This window comes from Sorex fumeus, unplaced genomic scaffold (assembly GCF_029834395.1).
Source record: "Sorex fumeus unplaced genomic scaffold, SorFum_2.1 ptg000098l, whole genome shotgun sequence".
Taxonomy (NCBI): domain Eukaryota; kingdom Metazoa; phylum Chordata; class Mammalia; order Eulipotyphla; family Soricidae; genus Sorex; species Sorex fumeus.
The window spans coordinates 71278079-71297324 of NW_026606155.1; the positions used below are offsets into that span (position 1 = coordinate 71278079).

The window sequence follows — 19246 nt, forward strand, 5'->3', positions numbered from 1 at the left end:
TGGCAGCCCCGTCGCGCCTGTCCCCCACCCGCTCCACCGCGGCCGGCCGCGGGACTCTGCGCTGCCGTCGCCAGCACCGCCGCCAGGTGAGGGGTGCCCGTGGGCCCCGCGGGGCTGCGCGCGGCCCCGATCCGGCCCCTGGCAGCGAGGACGCTGCGGGCCAGCCCGAGCCTGTCCCCCGACGCCGCCGCCGCCGGGGACTCCGCGCCACGCCCCCCTTGCAGGGCAGCCCTTGCAGGCGGCGGGGAGCCGTGTGGGCGCGCCCGCCGGGATGCGCAGCTTCTCGGAGCCCGCGAGGCACCCGCCGGCGTGGGGCAGGGAGCCTCGGCGCACTGGGGGGCGGGGGGTCCCGGCAAGAAACGGGTCCTGATGAAGCGGCTCCAGCGCCCGCGCTTCTAGATTGAGGAGGGAGCAGGAGCGGGGAGAGGAGCTGTGCCGCTGGGACTGGGGCTGTGACAGGTGTCCGCCCCGTCCTGCAAGTCTTTTGATGGGCATCGTGGGGGCAGAGGACAAGACTCGGGCGTGGGAAGTTTCCCTGCAGCCCCGAGAAGGGGGTTTCTAGGGTGGTTGTGGCCGGGACTCTGGGTCCATCCAGGTCACAAGTTCAATGAACGCTGAGTGGCGCGTAGTCCGGGTAGTCCGGAGGTGACCAGAGCGCCGCTGGGTCTTGTCTCCGCGCAGGCACGATGGACGGTTCCCGCACGACGGACGGTTCCCGCGCGACGGACGGTTCCCGCGCGACCGACGGGCCCCGCATGACGGACGGGCCCCGCTCGGACGTGGGCCGCTGGGGCGGGAGCGCGTGGTCGGGCTCGCCGTCCCCCGAGCCCGAGCCCGACCGCCGCTCTTCGCCCGACGGCGACCGCCGCTCCCGCCGGCGGGGCCGCTCCTTCTGGGCTCGCTGCTGCCCCTGCTGCTCATGCCGGCGCGGGGAGGACGACGGGGGCTCCGAGCCCTACGGAGACCGAGGCTCCAGCGCGGGCGGACGCAGGCCCCCCTCCCGGGGCAGCCCGGTGAATGCGGCTGGAGATGGCACCATCCGAGGTGAGACCAGTCTGTCCACTGTGGAGCTCAGTCCCCACCCGGGACCCTGGGAGGGCAAAGACGGGGTTATCACCCCCCCACCCCCGCCACTGCCACCACCACCACCACACACACACCCGTGGGACGTGGCTGCTGCCCCTGACCCGGAATTGTGGCCTTTGCAGAGGGCATGCTGGTGGTGCGGGGCGTGGACCTGCTGAGCTCCCGATCGGACCAGAACCGCCGGGAGCATCACACTGATGAGTTTGAGTACGACGAGCTGATCCTGCGCCGAGGACAGCCCTTCCACCTGGTCCTCTTTCTGTCCCGGCCCTACGAGTCCTCTGACCGCGTTACCCTGGAGCTGCTCATTGGTCAGTGGGGCTGTGTGGAAGGGGGAATAGGAACCTCCCTGCCCCAAGCATTAAGGCTTAAGGGGCACCTCTGGGTCCCTCCTTCTCCCCTAGATAAGTCAGAGCACAGCTGAGGGTTCCCCAGGGAGGGTCTCAGGGTCCCCGTTTTCCTTAATTCCCCTCTTCTGTTTCAAGCACCTCCTCTAGAGGCTCACTCCAACCTCCCGTTGGCATGGCTGTTACGGGGGTCCCCCTCCCTGGGCCCTGCTGCCTTTCTCCGGGACACTCTCTGCCCAGCTGTCTCTATGGATCTGTGTCCCAGGACCCAGGGCAGGCACCTCCTCACTGCATTGCTTGGTGGCCACTGATGGCCCAGGCTGGTGATTAGGCTGCTGCCGGGGGCAGGTGACTTCTTGCACCCTTTGATTAGGGCTCCGTCTTGCCCACCCAGCCTCTAATTTTCAAGGTACCCCCCATCACCACCAGCTGGGGTGCCCTGGGCTCTGAAAACTGGGGAGCGGGCAGGCTTGGCCTGCCTCATTTGTGGGCTGGGGCCTTGAAGGCAGCTAGGACAGGCTGATGGGGGCTTGGTCTCACCTACCCAACTCAGAGTTCAGTGTCAGGGGAACAGGTTTGGGATGTTGGACAGGGCCCTGCCCTGACATGTGGGCAAGCATCGGGTGGGGACAGAGTTGCTCTCAGACTGTCACCGATGATGGCCCAACTCAGGGACACATACTCTGGCTCATGCACATTTTGGGTGGGGCTGAGAGGCCTCACCAGCTCCTTGCATTTTCCCCGCTCCAGGAAACAACCCCGAGGTGGGCAAAGGCACCCACGTGATCATCCCCGTGGGTCGAGGGGGCAGTGGAGGCTGGAAGGCGCAGGTGACCAAGGCCAGTGGGCAGAACCTGAACATCCGGGTCCACACGTCCCCCAACGCCATCATCGGCAAGTTCCAGTTCACTGTTCGTACGCACTGCGATGCCGGGGAGTTCCAGCTGCCCTTTGAACCTCACAATGAGATCTACATCCTCTTCAATCCCTGGTGTCCAGGTGAGCCTATGGGGTCAGGAGCAAGGAGCAGGGGTTAAGTGGGGCAGGGCCACTTTTCCAGGATCCACCTAAGGACGTGGGTTCCTAGCCCTAAAGCCATTTCCCATTGTCCAGGTGTGAGGGCCCCTGTGTCCGGGCTAGCAAGGTGATCAGCCCAGGTTCCCTCTGACTTCCTGGGAGGGGCCCCCTCCTCCTCTATTCTGGATGTGAGTCCAGAGAATTGTCCCTGGGGCTGGTGGGAGAGGAACAGACACATGACACATGGGTTCTGGGGACATAGAGGACATCGTGTATGTGGACCGTGAGGACTGGCGGCAGGAGTACGTGCTTAATGAATCTGGAAGAATCTACTATGGGACCGAAGCACAGATTGGCGAGAGGACTTGGAATTATGGGCAGGTAGGGCAGTCCTGGCCGGGGCTGCGGGGAGCTGGGGGTGCAGGGGCTGGCCGAGAGTTTGAGCCCAGCCTTCATGCACTCTTTCCTCCCTCCTTCCAGTTTGACCATGGGGTGCTGGATGCCTGCCTGTACATCCTGGACCGGCGGGGCATGCCGTATGGAGGCCGTGGAGATCCCGTCAGTGTGTCGCGCGTCATCTCTGCCATGGTGAGAACCCTGCTGAGGATCTGCCTACAGTTCCCCAGTCCCCACTCCCACCCTTTCTGATACCTTCAGGACCCTCACCCTGCCTCACTCCCCTGTCCTTCCTTGCTCACCCCCACCCCACCCCACCCCACCTTCCTGGCTGTGTCCCAGCTCTTGTGGAATGTAAGGCCAAACCCCACACCTGGCACGCCCAGGATTCACATTCCTGTGTCAGACCCGGGTGGAGGGGGGCAGCCCTCTGGGAGTGGTGGGCGGGGTTCAGGCTGTGGTCCAGGTCCCAAGGGCATTTCGGGGATGGGGTACTCACAGGGTCAGGGGCTGAGCTCAGGGCCACTGGGCAGGTTCCAAGCCTTCACCCCTCCCACCTGTCCCCGGCAGGTGAACTCCTTGGATGACAACGGGGTCCTGATTGGGAACTGGTCTGGCGATTACTCCCGAGGCACCAACCCGTCGGCGTGGGTGGGCAGCGTGGAGATCCTCCTCAGTTACCTTCACACGGGCAGTTCGGTCCCCTACGGCCAGTGCTGGGTCTTCGCGGGCGTGACCACTACAGGTGGAAGGGGTTCTGGGGCAGGAGCAAGGGGAGTGGGGGGGGGAGGAGGAGGGGCTGCAAGGTGGGTGGGAGGGAAGCCACTCTACCTGCACCCAGCCCAGCCCAGCTGTGGCCACAGAGCCAGAGCAGGCGGGGGTGGATGATAGGCTGGTCTTAATTATCATTAATTAATGTTAACGACTGAGAGAGAGGCCCTGGGGGAGAGGAGGGAGAAGGGAGAGGCCAGGCACCAGGTCAGCAGGTGGCCCCACTTCCCCTACCCCCCACTTCCTGCCTGTTGCTTCCTAAGCCTGAGGCCAGGGAGCTGGTCCTGGCCAGCTGGAGCAAGTGCAGGGTTCAGTTCCTGATGTCCAGTGTGTGGCCCCAGTAGCCATCAATGCCAGCTAGGAGTGACCCCCTCCAAAAAAAAACCCTTTCTGACTCTGCTGATACTTCGCCCCACATGGCAGCCTCAGTGGCCCATTCACCCTGTTCTACCCTGTCCCTCTCTCCCTGCCTGATTATGGGCCCTGAATTCCCACCCTGCCACCTTTGCAGTGCTGCGCTGCCTGGGTCTGGCCACCCGAACCATCACCAACTTCAACTCAGCTCACGACACAGACACGTCCCTCACCATGGACATCTACTTCGATGAGAACATGAAGCCTCTGGAGCATCTCAACCATGACTCTGTGTGGTGAGGCTGGGGCTGGGGCTGGCACCATCCCACTGAGGCCGGGAGGGGAGACCCTGGCCAGGCCATCACCCTAGGCCCCCTCCGTGTGCCTGCAGGAACTTCCATGTGTGGAATGACTGCTGGATGAAGAGGCCAGACCTGCCCTCGGGCTTCAATGGGTGGCAGGTAGTGGACGCCACCCCGCAGGAGACCAGCAGCGGTGAGTCAGGACTCAGAGATGGCCCCTTTCCCCCCCAACATTGGCTCTTTAAATTAGTTTACAAGTAGGATCCCAGTTTATTGTTCCCTTTCTCGACCTTTGCCTGGATCTCATTTCTTTGTGATAGTCAACATACTGGGGAGATTCAAAAGTCCAAAGATTCAGGAGAATTCAGTGAGAGGTTTCCTTCTTCCAACAAATCCACTACTCTCAATTATTGGGCTTTTTTCGGTTTGGGTTTTAGGGCCACACCTAGTGATGTTTGGGGATTGTTTCCAGTGGTACTTGGGGTACCGTGTGGTGTCATGGATCAAACCCAGTTCTCCCACATGCAAAGCCCATGTAGCTAACTCTCTGGCTCCCTCATTTGCTTTTTCACTTTCAAAATCTGTAGATAATCGGAGCTAGAGCAGTAATACAACAACTAATGTACTTAGCTTGCATGGGGTCGACCCAGATTCAATCCCTGGCATACCATATGATCCCCCAAGCACAACCAGGAGAGATTCCTAAGTGTAGAGCCAGAAGTAAGTGCTGAACAGAGCTGAGTGTGGCCCAAACACTCCCCCACCAAAATTAGAAAAAAAAAATATCTGGAGATAATTAATTGAAGGACCTTATTTTTTTTTCATTTTGGAGATACTGAGACTTGAACCCAGGACTTCACACATGCAGACAAGTACTCTGCCGCTGAGCTCCATCCCTGGACGTCTGTCTGTCTGTCTATCTATCTATCTATCTATAATGCTCCCTATATATCTATATCTGTAGATATATAGAGTATAGTTGAAGGTCATTAAGTTGAAAACTCCTTTACTTTTAAAAGTTGAGAGTCATTACTCTTAAGTGTATGGACTTGGAGGAAAAGAAAAGTACAGAAAAGAAAGTACAGACATTTGATTTCCTTATTCTCTCTGAGGAGGTTTTTGTTTTGTTTTCCTGTAAGTCTGTGTCAAGGCCTCTGCCCTGCTATGATCAGACATTCCGGGGGAATGTCCTCTCTATAATCCCCCAGGGGTGCTGAAGGTCACGCCATTGGGTAGCACATGGGAAGTGGGCCCGGAGAGGAAGGGTGGTGACTTTCTCTAGGACACAGAGCATTAGGTCAGCCACAGAGTAAAAGTGGTCCCTGACACCCTCACTTGCCCACCCTCACTAGTTGCCCTTCTGCGTGCTCCCTGTGCGCACACTGTGAGTTCTGTGAAGGGGTAGGAAGAATTCAGGTTCCTAGGAGTCCCCAAGAAGAACCAGAGAGAAAGATGCTATGACATGGCCCTCAGCACTCCTCTGCAGAGGCAGACCCCCGCACCTATCTTACTCAGGCTTCTGCACCCTACCTCACACTCCACATGGGACACCCCTTGTCCCCCACATACTCCATGGGGACCCTGTGCCCCACCTCCCACTCCACATAGGACCCCACATAACCCACCTTATACTCCACATGGGTTTCCATGCCCCACTTCACACAAGGACACCTCACCAGGGCCTCCCCCCACCCCTGCTCTCCACTTTACACTCCACCCAGCCTTCTTGTCCCCTTCCTTCCCAGCACTCTCCCCCTCACCTGGTTCAGTGCCTTCCCTGCACCTTTGGGCTTCAGTGTTCTTGCATGTAAATGGGGCTAGTAGAGCCCAGGTAGGCTGGTAAGGAGGAATAAAAGCAATTGTCATGTACTAGCAGCAGGCCTGAGATATAGCATTAGTGCTCAGAAAGCAGAAAGCATTAGTGCTCCCGTTCTCTCTGCATCCAGCTGTCTTATGTGACCCTGAAATTGGCTTTGCCTTCCTGATTTCAGTTTTCCCAGCAGTCAGAGGGGCGCCTAATGCTGGGTATTTTATAAGATGTTTACTGCAAGAAGGTCTTCACTTCCTCTTGTGCCCCTCTTAGCCAGCCTGTTCACTATGCCTTTCATTTTATTTTACTTTATTTTTGCTTTTTGGGTCACACCCAGCGATGCTCAGGGGTTACTCCTGGCTCATGCACTCAGGAGTTATTCCTGGCGGTGCTCGGGGGACCATATGGGATGCTGGGAATCGAACCTGGGTCAGCCATGTTTGCTGCGTGCAAGGCAGACGCCTTACCCGCTGTGCTATTGCTCCAGCCCTCACTATGCCTTTTAGAAAACCCTCCCGACATAGTGAGGACAGACTCTGTTTCCTACCTGACCCTCCTCCTGTCACCTCCCTGCCACAGAGAGGACACAGTGGGCCACAGAACTGAGAGACTGTTCTGGAGCTTTCTGGAATGATGGCTGTGGTGTCATTCCTGACCAGCAAGCTGAGCCATCACGGGGCTCTGAGAGTGTCTTAATAAAGAATGAAAGGGTATTGGCCTCAGTGGAAGTCACAGACATCGGCCCTGTGGCCACCATGTGACCACTTCCCTTGGAGGAAGTGTGTGGACAACTTGGCTCCTGAGGCGGGCAAGAGCCTGAGCTTGACCTCACCCTGCCCCCGCCGACTGAGCACATGCTTTTCTCTGCCCTCTCTGGGGTGGCCTGGGTAGCGGCTGATCCAGAGGCCTACCCCCTGGACCTGGTGGGTGACTTTGTGCCTCCTTTGATCCCTTATCTTGGTCTTCCTCCCTCTCCCAGGCATCTTCTGCTGTGGCCCCTGCTCTGTGCAGTCCATCAAGAATGGACTCGTCTACATGAAGTACGACACGCCCTTCATTTTTGCTGAGGTGAGGACCACGCTCTGGACACTGGGGTCCCCAGCACCCCCCACTATCCAGGACTCCTCTGCCCTGAGCTCACTGCTGCCTGCCCAGCTGTCCATGGTCTAGTCCCTAGTCCTATAAGCCTTAGTTTCATCAACTGTGGAAAGAAAAAGGAGATAATAATGGCTGCCATGCTTCCTGTACTCAGGATCAAAAGAGATAATGGGCATGAAACGGCTTTATAAGTCATAAAGTTAGGGAAGCCGCGTGAGGGATTACTGTTATTACAGCCCGGTGTGCTGCTTCTTCCCTGCTCTTCCCTGCTAAGAAGCTCCTCAGGGCTGGTCTACCAGCCCAGCTTTGCCAGGAAGCTTCTGTCCATAGCTTTGGCCCTCCCCACAGCTACTGGAACCTGGAAAAGGAGGTTTTGGGGGGAGGGGCAGGACTATCCCCACAGCCTACAACTGCCTCAGCTCGACCCCCTTCTACCATGACAGGTGAACAGTGACAAGGTATACTGGCAGCGGCAAGATGATGGCAGCTTCAAGATAGTCTACGTGGAGGAGAGGGCCATTGGCTCACTCATCATCACGAAGGCCATCGGCTCCAACATGCAGGAGGACGTCACTCACCTCTACAAGCACCCAGAAGGTACCTTCCCTTTGGGCCTGCCAGTCCCGTTTGACCCAAGTCGTCCCACTGGGCTCTGTCCCTCACCCTGACTCTTTGTCCTCAGGCTCAGAAGCAGAGCGCAAGGCGGTGGAGACTGCAGCAGCCCACGGCAGTAAACCCAATGTGTACGCCTCGCGGGACACAGCGGAAGATGTGGCCATGCAGGTGGAAGCGCAGGATGCGGTGATGGGGCAGAACCTGACTGTCTCCGTGGTACTGAGCAACCGTGGCAGCAGCCGCCGCACAATCAAGCTGCATCTCTACCTCTCGGTGACCTTTTACACCGGTGTCTCAGGCCCTGTCTTCAAGGAGAGCAAGAAGGAAGTGGTGCTGGCACCAGGGGCCTGTGAGTGTGCTCTCCTTATCTTCTCTTGTGGGGCCCGGACCCCGGGCTGTAGTGTGGAACCCCCAGGAGACCCCATCTGACAAGTGTCTCCTCTCTGCAGCGGACCGCGTGGTCATGCCCGTGGCCTACACGGAGTACCGGCCGCACCTCGTGGACCAGGGGGCCATGCTGCTCAATGTCTCAGGCCACGTCAAGGAGAGCGGGCAAGTGCTGGCCAAGCAGCACACCTTCCGGCTGCGTACCCCAGACCTCTCCCTTACCGTGAGTGCGGCCTCTGGGATGAGGGTTGGTGAGGGGGGAGGATCACACACTTAGCCAGAAGAGTGCTGGGCAGATTGTAGTTCTTGAAGGAGAATGGATGGAGGCTAGAGTGACAGTACAGTGGGTAGGACACTTGCCTTGCACCTGGCAGACCCAGGTTTGATCCCTAGGACTACATATGGTCCCTGATCCACCAGGTGTGATCTCTGAGCCAGAAGTAAGCCCTGAGCACAGCCAGGTGTCCCCCCCACCAAAAGGTAAAGGTAAAGGTAAAGGCCCTCCTGTTGATCGTCGATTTGCTCAAGCAGTCCCAGTAACGTCTCCATTGGAGACTTTGTTGTTACTGTGTTTGGCATATCGAATACTCTCGGTAGCTTGCCGGGCTCTCCGAGAGGGGCGGAGGAATCAAACTCGGGTCAGCCATGTTGGCCACTTGTAAGGCGAACGCCCTACCCGCTGTGCTATCGCTCCGGTCCCCCCCCCCCCCCCAAAAAAAGAGACCAAAAAAAACGGTCAGGGACTGATTCTGGAATCTTAGCTTCAGTTTCTTCATCCACAAGATGAACTCTCCTTTGATTCTGTGTTCATAACACTTTGGAGAGTCTCAGAATTTCCTCTCTGACTGGGGCTGGAGAGATAGTACAGCAGGTGGGGCTCTTGCTTTGCATGTAGTCAACCCAGGTTCCATCTCCAGCACCCCATGTGATCCCTGAACGTGCCAGGAGTGATCCCTGGGCACAGAACCCTGAACACTGCCTGGTGTGACACCACCCCTCCCCAGCCGCACCAAAAGAAAAAAAAAGAATGCCTTTCCTAACTTTGGGACAGTGAAAGTGGGGCTCAGGAGGGTTTGGTTCTAAGGAGCTTTCCCTCTTTGAAAGCCCTTTGTGGTCCCCGGTGTTGGACTGGGTCTCTAATGTGGAGCTGGGCCTCTTTTTCTCTCAGTTGTTGGGCGCTGCCGTGGTTGGCCAGGAGTGCGGTGTCCAGATCGTCTTCAAGAACCCCCTGCCAATCACCCTTACCAACGTTGTGTTCCGGCTCGAGGGCTCCGGGTTACAGAGACCCAAGATCCTCAATGTTGGGTGAGTCTAGACTCTTCTGCTTCTGCCTCCTATGCCTCCTGGCCCACCCTAGGTCTCACCTCATGTGCTGTCTCGGTCAGTACATCCCACCTCTCAGGGCGCAAAACAGTAGCTGGGACAGCCAACAACAGCTCCTGACTCAGAGCAGTGCAAGCCGACGTGCCATGTGCCTAGTGCCATATGCGGCCTGCTCTCCTGCCCATGCCCCATCCTCTCCTTAGGGTGCCAAGGCTTTGCTAAGGCAGTATCAGCAAGGTATCACTAACAATTACCCGGCTAGCCAGCACTCAGGAACTGGCCAGTACCTTTCAGATGGAAAACATCCTTTAAACTACTCTAGAGGGCATGGTCAGAGAGATAGTACAGTGGGTAGGGCAGTTGACTTGCATACAGCTGACCCAGGTTCAATCCCTGGCATCATATGTTTTCCCAACCCACCAGGAGTGGTCCCTAAGCATAGAATCAGGTGCAAGACCTGAGCAGAGCTGGGTGTGGGCAAAACAAACAAACAGACATAAATAAAGTAAGTAGAGGGACCAGGGATGTAGCTCAGTGACAGAGCACTACCCTTGCATGTGTGAAGCCCTAAGTTCCAAAAAACAATAGAAAGATAACATGGAAATCTTAAAAACACTTGGAAATGATACATATGTAATAATTCATTATTTAAAAGAATACTGAGGAAAATCACAGAATATTTTGAACTGAACAGGAAAAACAAGACAATATATCAGGGACTAGAGGTGTTGCTCAGTGGCAGAGCCCTTGTTTGCATGATGCCTTGAGTTCAACCCCCAGCAGCACAAAAATAAATAAATATGGGTCAGAGAGATAGATCAAAGGGATGGATTGCAGGGTTGCATGCATAAAGCCTGGATTCAATCTCCAGCGTTCACCAGAAGTGAACCCTGAGCACAGAGCAAGAAGTAGTGACAGTCCCCAACACTGTTGGATGTGATCCAAAAACAAAAAGGAAAGGAAAGGAGGGAGGAGGAAGGAAGAGAGGATAGACTAGACGTTTGGGAGATTGCTCAGAGGCTTAAAGGCTTGCTTGGCTTCGAGAGATCAAGAGTTCAAAGCCCAGTACTGCTACATACACTGAGGTGATCAGTATAGTCCCACTGTCTGTGATCCCTAGAAGATGGGTAAGGCTTAGACCTCATAGTGCTGTAGGCAAATCTGGGGTCCTGTGTTTAACCCCTGACCCACACATCCTAAGTGGGTCAGGGGTTAAACACAGGACCCTAGGTTTGCCTGCAGCAAATGGTCTGGGGGTCCCCAGTGAGGGGAAAAAATTAAAATTAGTAAAAATCTACAGTATGGGACCAGAGAGATAGTACAGTGGATAAGGCACATGCCTGGCACGCAGCTAACCCCAGTTTGATTCCCCAGCATCACATATGATCCTCTGACCCCTGCCAGGAGTGATCACTGAGCACAAAGTGAAGAGTAAGCCCTGACCAACACTGGATATGGTCCACAAACTGGCAAAAAAAAAGAAATCTAAAGTACGTTTGATTCATCATGTTAAGAGTCATTGTGTGATTAAAAGAAAAGCTTTGAGAGCATAAAGACTTGGGCTCAATCCTAGCTCTGTCCATCCCTGCCTCTGGGCAAGTGGCTTATCTCCCTTAAACCTCAGTTTTCCCTCCTGTGAAGTGGGGATAAAAGTAGTACCTGGCTCTAAGGCTTGTGCTAGAATTAGATGAGGTCATGGCTAGTAAGTCTTGCATGTAGGAAGTGCTCTGCTTGTTCTTTTTTTTTTTTTTAATTTTTATTAGTGAAACACCTTGAGGTAAAGTTGTAGACTTACAAATTTTTGTGCTTGGGTTTCAGTTATACAATGATCAAGTACCCATCCCTCCACCAGTGCCCATTCTCTACCCCCAGTTCTTTTGGTTCTTTATCTTCTGGTTTTAGAGGAGCTGGGGTTCCAACCCCTTCTTACAAGTGTAAGTATGTGCCCTCTATTGGAGGGAGTGTAACTGAATTCTTTAGAGAATAGGTAGCAGACACACACCCTCCTGCAAGGTTTGAATAGTTGTTAATCTGTCATCTCATCTACTGAGTGATTGTCTTTGAGTTTAATGGGGTTGCCATCCTTTTTCTTGAATATGTTGATGGCCATTGTCTTCTTTCAGACTGAAGATTTCCTTTAGTCTTGCTGTCCTGGAAGGGCGTCAGGAATAGTGAAGCTAATATTCCCCTCTTGATTGCTGTGAATTTTTTTGTGGATAAATAACAGTAGATACATTTGAGGTTTCCTAGGATGACATTTTAATAGCACTGTAGCACTGTCCTCCCATTGTTCATAGCTTTGCTCGGGCGGGCACCAGAAACATCTCACAAAAACTTGTGAGACTTGTTGTTACTGTTTTTGGCATATCGAATATGTCACAGGTAGCTTGCCAGGCTTTGCCATGCGGGCAAGATACTCTTGGTAGCTTGCCGGGCTCTCTAAGAGGGACGGAGGAATCGAAATCAGGTCGGCCGCATGCAAGGCAAATGCCTTACCCGCTGTGCTATCACTCCAGCCTGACATTTTAATACTAGTTATAATTGTACAGTGCCCCACTTCAAACAAGATCCTGGAAGCTTATCATTTTTTCATTTGATTCTTCTTTGGGAAGCCTCCAAAACAATGTGCAAGGGCCCCAAAAACCCCTCCTGGCATACTCAGCTGGACATAGGCAGTGAATACTTCCACCTGTAGTAACTGCTCAGGGCAAGTGGGCCACACTGGTACTTCTTTGAGACTCCAGAGCTACACCCAGCCATGCTGGGGAGTACCTGAGGAGCTGGGGATTGAACCTGGGGCCTCGTGCAAACCAGGCATGTGCCCCAACCCTATGAGCACTCCCTGTGAGTCCTGCCTCAGCTAGGAAGCTGGCTCCCTGTCTCACGGCATCCCTGAGCCTCCGGCCATGGCAGACACCACATACCTGTTGCTTATGGGCCATGAGGACCAAGCAGGTATTTTAGAGGACTCTTCATCCAGCCAGGCCAGCTCTGAACCCAGTGGGGGGATGGGGGCACCCACCACACTGCCCTCCTGGGCCTATGCGATCATCACATGCACATGCTGCCCTGTCCTTCTCTGGTGACAGCACAGAGGCCAGCATGGAAGGCCAGAGGCTGACCTTTACGATCAGCTTTCTGGGACTTGAGAGACAGCTCAACAAGCTGAGGGTCTGCTTGAGATGCGGGAGGCTCTGGTTCCATCCATGTCACACTGGCTGGTCCCCTGAGCACCACCAGGTGTGGTCCAAACAACAAAATTACTTTCTGGGTTAGGAGCTGGGGGGTCCAACCCCTCAGCAAGGGTCTGTGTGAAGGGCTCGGGAAGCAGAGTTCCCATCCACCCTGCCTGTCCTGCACATACAGCACCTTCCAAAGGGGAAAGGCTTCATTCTGCCGGGATGTGTCACTAAGGATTGCTTCCTTCTGGTCACCTGTAAGTGGTGTGGGGCCCCCAGGGAGCTGCTGCTGCAGGTCCCTTTCCTGTTTTGAGGGATCTGGAGCTGAGTCCCCTGTAACCCCAGCAGTCATCTGGCTGGGCTTCTCTCCCCCACCTCCAGGGGCAGAGGGAGGGTACCCCATTGCACTGGGACTTGGGCAGGTCCTGACCTGTGCTTCTGCCAATGCCAGAGTGCAGGCTGGGCCTCTGGGACCACTGAGAACCCCAGGGGACAATTGCAGAGCTGGGGGGCAGGATCTATTGAATTCCAAGATGGGTGTTACTTGGCTCTCATTTGCACATCAAAGACTGTGGTATGGAACCCCATTATAGCAGAAGGCGTGCCTGCCCAGTGCCACCCAACTTGGTGACTGACCATTTAATAAACATTCCAGAACTTACTCCTCCAGATGACTGCTGTCACCACTAAGGCAGTCACTGGGGAGGCTGTAAGGCTGTTCCAAATCCATCTTGGGAATTTCCCCAACCCCTGAATCATTCTCTAGACTGTGCTTAAGGTGGCTTTCTTATGGGCTGGACTTTAGGGAACAGGTCAGACTAATTAATAAGGTAAGTGAACAGGTGGTTAATGATGTGTTCAGAAATGAAACTTGGCTGTAAAGGAGGGTGTGTGGTGTGTGTGTGTGTGTGTGTGTGTGAGAGAGAGAGAGAGAGAGAGAGAGAGAGAGAGAGAGAGAAAGAGAGAGAGAGAGGGAGAGAGAGAAAGAGACAGAGAGAGAGGGAGGGAGAGAAAGAGAGAGGATCTGGAGGATGTAAAAATATCTCCAGCACTGCCTACACAGTTGGGCAGTGCATAACTGGAAGATGGGGCTGAGTTGAGTTCTGGTATCCTTGTCCGGCAGGGAATTTGTTATCCACACTCAGTTACAGGCATGTCTCAACTGTGGGATTTGTAGCCCTAAACTTGCAAACAGGGCTGTGAAAATGTTTTGCCTGACACAGACACAAGGGCAAGGAGAGAGCTTGACAACCCTTCAGGGAGCTGGAGAGCAATTTCTTCTGAAAGTAATGACAGAAAGAAAGGCTTGGTTCTGAAATAGGGCAGTTCAATTAAGTATGACTTAAATGGACTTTTGTTTTGCTTTGGGGCACACCCAGTGGTACTCAGAGACTACTCCCAAATTGGTGCTCAGGGTTTGAGGCCAATGGTGACAAAGCAATGCTAAGGATTGGGCCCTAAGAGCCCTAAGAGTCCAGTATGCTAAGAATACACACTAGTCCACTGAGTGTGTATTCCCAGGACCCCTCGTATGGACTTTTATTTTTGTGGGGAGGGGGGCTTTTTGGCTCACACCCTACAATGCTCAGTGGTTACTCCTGGCTCTGCACTCAGGAATTACTCCTGGTGTGCTTGGGGGACCATACGGGATGCCGGGGACTGAACCCGGGTCAGTGTGTGCAAGACAAATGCCCTACCCTTGGTACCATCGCTCTAGCCCCTTGTATGGACTCTTAAAGGCTGGTCTAAGTCTAAACAATTTTAACTTCTTTCCTTCCTTCCTTCCTGGACCATATGTGGTGCCAGGAAATCAACTCTGGTCAGTTCTGTGCCGGGCAGGTGTGCCTGGTCTGCTGAACTCTCCCACCTCACAATTATAACTTTTTGTTTGTGGGAAAAGTGGTACAAATTAAAAGCATAAACTTGTAAACAGCCTCCCTGTTAAAGACTTAATTTCTAGTTACATATTATTGTTGGAAGTCTAGAAATTAAGTCTATAACCTAAAAAAGTAGGCTGGCTATATATACAGATACAGATGTAGAAGTAGATTCATACCTATTCTGTTTCGGTAAGCTGTGTTTTGTGGCTTCCTTGGCTTATTCTTATTAATAGGGCAGAGTGAGGGTTTCTTTGTATCTGTGACTAGATCTCTGTCTCCCTCTTCCTGCTCTTTTTCACTTCATGAACTCAGGCATCTTTAATACCATCTGATCTCACTCCCCTTACTTTATATGCACTTCCATTTTGCTTCCAGAAAGTAAGGATCAGAGATGTTCAGTCACTTGTCCTAAAGCGCATAGTTCTCAGAGGTGGCCTACTGTGTTCCTGAAAGCCCCTGGAGAACAGGCTCCAAGCTAAGTGGTTTGCCCCAAGGTAGGATCATCCACCAGATGAGGTGTTGGCTTATTCCCAACACTTAGATCTCAAGACTTTGATGTCTGCAGGGGTCTGCCTCCAAGGCAGGCGAGGGTTGAGTAGCAGGTGGAGGAAAATGTTTAGGCAGGGCAGTAAAGGACAGAAGCTGGCAGGCAGGCCTGAGCAGAAGCAGGGAGCGCAGATGACTGGAGGACTGGGGCAGGCAAGAGGCGTTTTCCTGAGAGCAGAAGGTGCTCAGGGAGTCCTCCCTTGGGGGAGGGGAAGGGGGGCGAGCTATGAGCCAGCCTGGAGACAGCCCAGGTGGGTTCCAGGAAGGGAAGGAGCCAGCAGGCTGGTGGGTAGAAGGAATGGTGGGGGCTAATGAGGCTGCGCAGGCGGATGGTTGAGTCAGAGAGAGCCTGTGTGATGGGTTAAGGAGCTGCATCTCAGCCCATCAGCACCAGAGAAGCCACGTCCTCCATCCTCGCCTCCATCCTCAGGACTAGCTCTTCTCTGAGTGGTTGGAGGCGGGGCTGGGGGAGAATGACACGGAAGGCAAGAACCTAAAGTGCTAAAGTGCCTGACAAGGAGAGCAGAAAAGACCATTAAAGACTGTCTCTCGTGGAGTTCATGCACAATTCAATCAGCTAATCAGTGGCTGAATAAATAGCAGTACTCCTACAAAGAAAAAAAAACTGTCTCTCCCTCTCCTTCCTTCCTCTCTCTCCGTCTGTCCTTGTCTTCTGTTTCTATCCTTATTTCTCCCTCTCCACTCTCCTTTCATTCCCACTCCTATATTTTTTCTCTTACATACACACACCCCAATTGAAAAGTGTTTAAGTCATCTATTCCTAGGAAGTACTTTCCTTTTTTGTCTCCAATGTTTGTGACTCCCTGTAAAGATGGTAGTAGAGGGAAATTAATTTTCCTCCAAGTTCTTTCTCAACAAAACAGGAAGCATTTGCTCAGAAACATGTTGAACCCCAGAACTGCCTTGACCTAGGAATCTGCAGGGGGGCTGGGGAGAGTCTGCTGGAGGAGGTGGTGGGAGGGGCAGACAGCATCCCATCTGTCCAGGTGTGTGTGGGAGAGGGAGGTGTATGATGGGGGCTGATGGGGCGCTTTCCAGCTCAGCTGCTGGGTGGGTGGCCCAGATCTGGCTCCAGCGGCCTGGGGCTCAGGCTTATCGTGGCCGTGGGCGTAGAGACTCCAGCTGAGCCCAGCTGTGAACATTTCCTTCCCAGTTGCCGCCACCCCCCATGCTTGCTCCTCATTCTTCTGCCCTCAGTCACCCCAGAACCATGACGCTATCTCTGCCCACAGGGACATCGGTGGCAATGAGACGGTGACGTTGCGGCAGACTTTTGTGCCTGTGCGGCCAGGGCCCCGGCAGCTCATTGCCAGCTTGGACAGCCCACAGCTCTCCCAGGTGCATGGGGTCATTCAAGTGGACGTGGCCCCAGCTTCCGGTGGCGCTGGCTTCTATTCTGACGCTGGAGGCGGCGATAACTCAGGCGAGAATATCCCCATGGCATCTCGAGGTGGAGCTTAGCCCTGGCCTGGAGCCTGAGGAACAAGGACATTGCCCCAGGATGGGGGCCTGCCATAGGGCAACTCAGGGTGCCAAGGTGGGAGGGCCAGATACCCGGGAAGGGGGCCCATCTCCACTGGCACTGGGCGGCACGGATGCTAATAAACTGTTTTGTAATGAAGCTGGCCCCCTTGGTGCCTCTGTCAGACCGGGCCAAGGAGCTCAGTACCTGTCTCATGCACTAAGGACACACACGGCCCTCCTGGCTCCCCCGTTGCTGAGGAGGTTGTGGGGAGTCAACGGCTCAATCTAGGCCTATGCAGTGGCAGACCACTGTCTATTTACCTGGTCAGCTGCCCCTCACCCCAGGGTGCTTCCATGGCTCAAAGAGGTTGGAAGCCCTCTGGGTGAGTTGGGCTGCACTTTCTATGGCAGCTCCTGTGGGGGAGGACTGTGTTTGTAGGTATGCGTTTGAGGTGGAAAAGGGGTACAGAGCACTGAGCAGCAGAAACAACACTTATTTTCAAATATCTTTGTCTCCAAATATTTATGCAAACAGCACATATTCTGTGTAGAAAATAAAAATTGTGGAGTACAACTGTGATCCCCCAATCGCCCGATGATATGGAAAAGAACAGTAACACTGTGTTTCATCTACTACCTCCCCATGCCCCCCATCCCTGTCACCTCCAGTGAGAATTTTTCTACAGCATTAAATATTCTTTGAAAATGGAAGCACAAAAAGGAACTAGAGGAACAGTGCAGTGATTTAGAGAAGGTCTTCTAAGTGGTCATGAGTCCAAGTCCCCAGTGTTTCATATGTACCAGCGGTGATCCTGGCAGTGCTGCTGTTCCATTATGATCACTGGTGCAGCAAGCAACCCACCGTCTGCCGTACTATAGCCAGTGTGTCTGAGCACCAAAAGGGGTGCAAGCCCCCCTCTCGAGACCGCTAAGAAGTTAAACCTCAGTGCAACATGTGTGAGCATTGCACCTCCAGCTAGTACAACATAACTGTGAGCCTCTACCAAGCATGTGAACCCCAACAAACTTGTGCAAGCACTGTAACAAAAGGAGAATCTCAGTGAGCACTGTGGCAGAGTATGTGGCCCCTAGTGAACACCACAATCAGACATGTGAGCAACCCTGTTATCACAATAATAACAAAGAAGGGAAGGGGATAGGGACAATAATATGTAAAGGAACTTGGCTTCACATTTACAAGAGTGTAGGTGCTGATCTGTTTCCATTACTTGTCACATTCAGAAGCAGCTCACAAGGTAAGCTGCATTGTTCTACCACCTCTATAGAGATAACAGGGGTTAGGTGATTTTTCTGAAACTGACAGTCCTGCGTAGAATTAGAATAGGCTGAGGTCTGACCTCACTGCCTTTATTCTATCTCAGACTGGTGGAAAGAGATGTGGGTTTTTTGGTTTGTTTTTTGGCTTTTTGAGTCACACCCAGCAATGCTCAGGGGTTACTCCTGATTCTGCACTCAAGAATTACTCCTACTTTCTCAAGCATGCAGAAAGCTTGAGTTTGATCTCTGGCACTACATAGTACCTAGTTCACTTCCATGAAGAACCCCAAAACCAGTAGTCTCCCTGAGCATGTCTGAGTATGATCCCAAAACAAAAATGCAGGGGTTAATAAGATATTATATAGTAGTAATTACTTTTTCTCAATTTTCTGAAACTTTCACAATCACTGTAAAATTTTATTTCCTATTAATAAACGTGTAATTTTATTTTATTTATTTATTTATTTTTTTGGTTTTTGGGTCACACCCGGCGATGCTCAGGGGTTACTCCTGGCTCATGCACTCAGGAATTGCTCCTGGCAATGCTCGGGGGACCATATGGGGTGCTGGGAATCGAACCTGTGTCGGTCATGTTGGCTGCGTGCAAGGCAAACGCCCTACCCGCTATGCTATCGGTCCAGCCCCTAAACGTGTAATTTTAAAAATCAACCATGGGGCAAAGGATAGAGTTCAGCAGTAGAGCACTTGCCTTGCATATGTGAGGCCCTGAATTCAATTCCTGGCACCACACACACTTAAAAAAAAGACTTTTGCAATTGACACTCAGCAGTGCTCAGGGCTTACACCTGGCTCTATGCTCAGGAGTCAATCCTAAAAAGGATTGGGGGAACATCTGTGATGTCAGGAATTTAACTGAGGTCAACTATATGAAAGATAAGGGCCTTACCCCTATATTATCTCTATCCCCTAATTTTTAAAAATTCAGTTCTAGGGGACCCCCACATTTTTGAGTTTTACCTTTGGGAGCTCTAGTAGTTCAATGAAAGAGCAGAGAAAAACTACTTTGTTCTTCCCAGCATCCAATATGGTCCCCCAAGCACTGCCAGGAGTAATTCCTGAGTGCATGAGCCAGGAGTAACCCCTGTGCATCACCGGGTGTAACCCAAAAAGCACAAAAAAAAAAAAAAAAGAGGAAAGCTGCTGCTGAAATACATCCAGAGCATTCTATTCTTAACCAGGTGTGCTCTCAGGAGAAAGTGTGTGTTTTGTTTTTGTTATTAACCAGATCCTAACTGATCTCAGTCTGTTCTAGCCTTCTTGTGCTGCCTTCGAGGATGGGGCAGTATAGAAATGGAATTAAGCATGAGGAAACATCAAAATCACAGACACAGACTGAGACCTAATCTTAGGA

At 53.2% G+C, this 19246-nt stretch overlaps 1 protein-coding gene across 1 annotated transcript; it reads left to right on the forward strand.

Moving 5' to 3' along the window:
• Positions 1–7: 7 nt before the first annotated feature.
• TGM1 (transglutaminase 1) lies at positions 8–16719 on the forward strand. The gene is made up of 15 exons (XM_056134378.1): positions 8–86; positions 682–1044; positions 1209–1397; positions 2184–2432; positions 2713–2831; positions 2931–3038; positions 3417–3591; positions 4129–4267; positions 4363–4466; positions 7063–7151; positions 7625–7778; positions 7864–8145; positions 8246–8406; positions 9352–9488; positions 16365–16719. Exons 2-15 carry the CDS (start codon positions 687–689, stop codon positions 16591–16593), a joined length of 2493 nt encoding a protein of 830 aa, XP_055990353.1. The 5' UTR covers positions 8–86; positions 682–686; the 3' UTR covers positions 16594–16719.
• The last annotated feature ends 2527 nt before the right edge of the window (positions 16720–19246 follow it).

What these genes read in the sequence shown, in the direction of transcription:
- TGM1 (XM_056134378.1), top strand. Translation starts at nt 687, where the DNA reads ATGGACGGTTCCCGCACGACGGACGGTTCCCGCGCGACGGACGGTTCC. An exon ending in CGCGCGTCATCTCTGCCATG is followed by an intron (nt 3,039 to 3,416) that starts GTGAGAACCCTG and finishes TGTCCCCGGCAG; the next exon opens with GTGAACTCCTTGGATGACAA. An exon ending in CGCCCTTCATTTTTGCTGAG is followed by an intron (nt 7,152 to 7,624) that starts GTGAGGACCACG and finishes CTACCATGACAG; the next exon opens with GTGAACAGTGACAAGGTATA.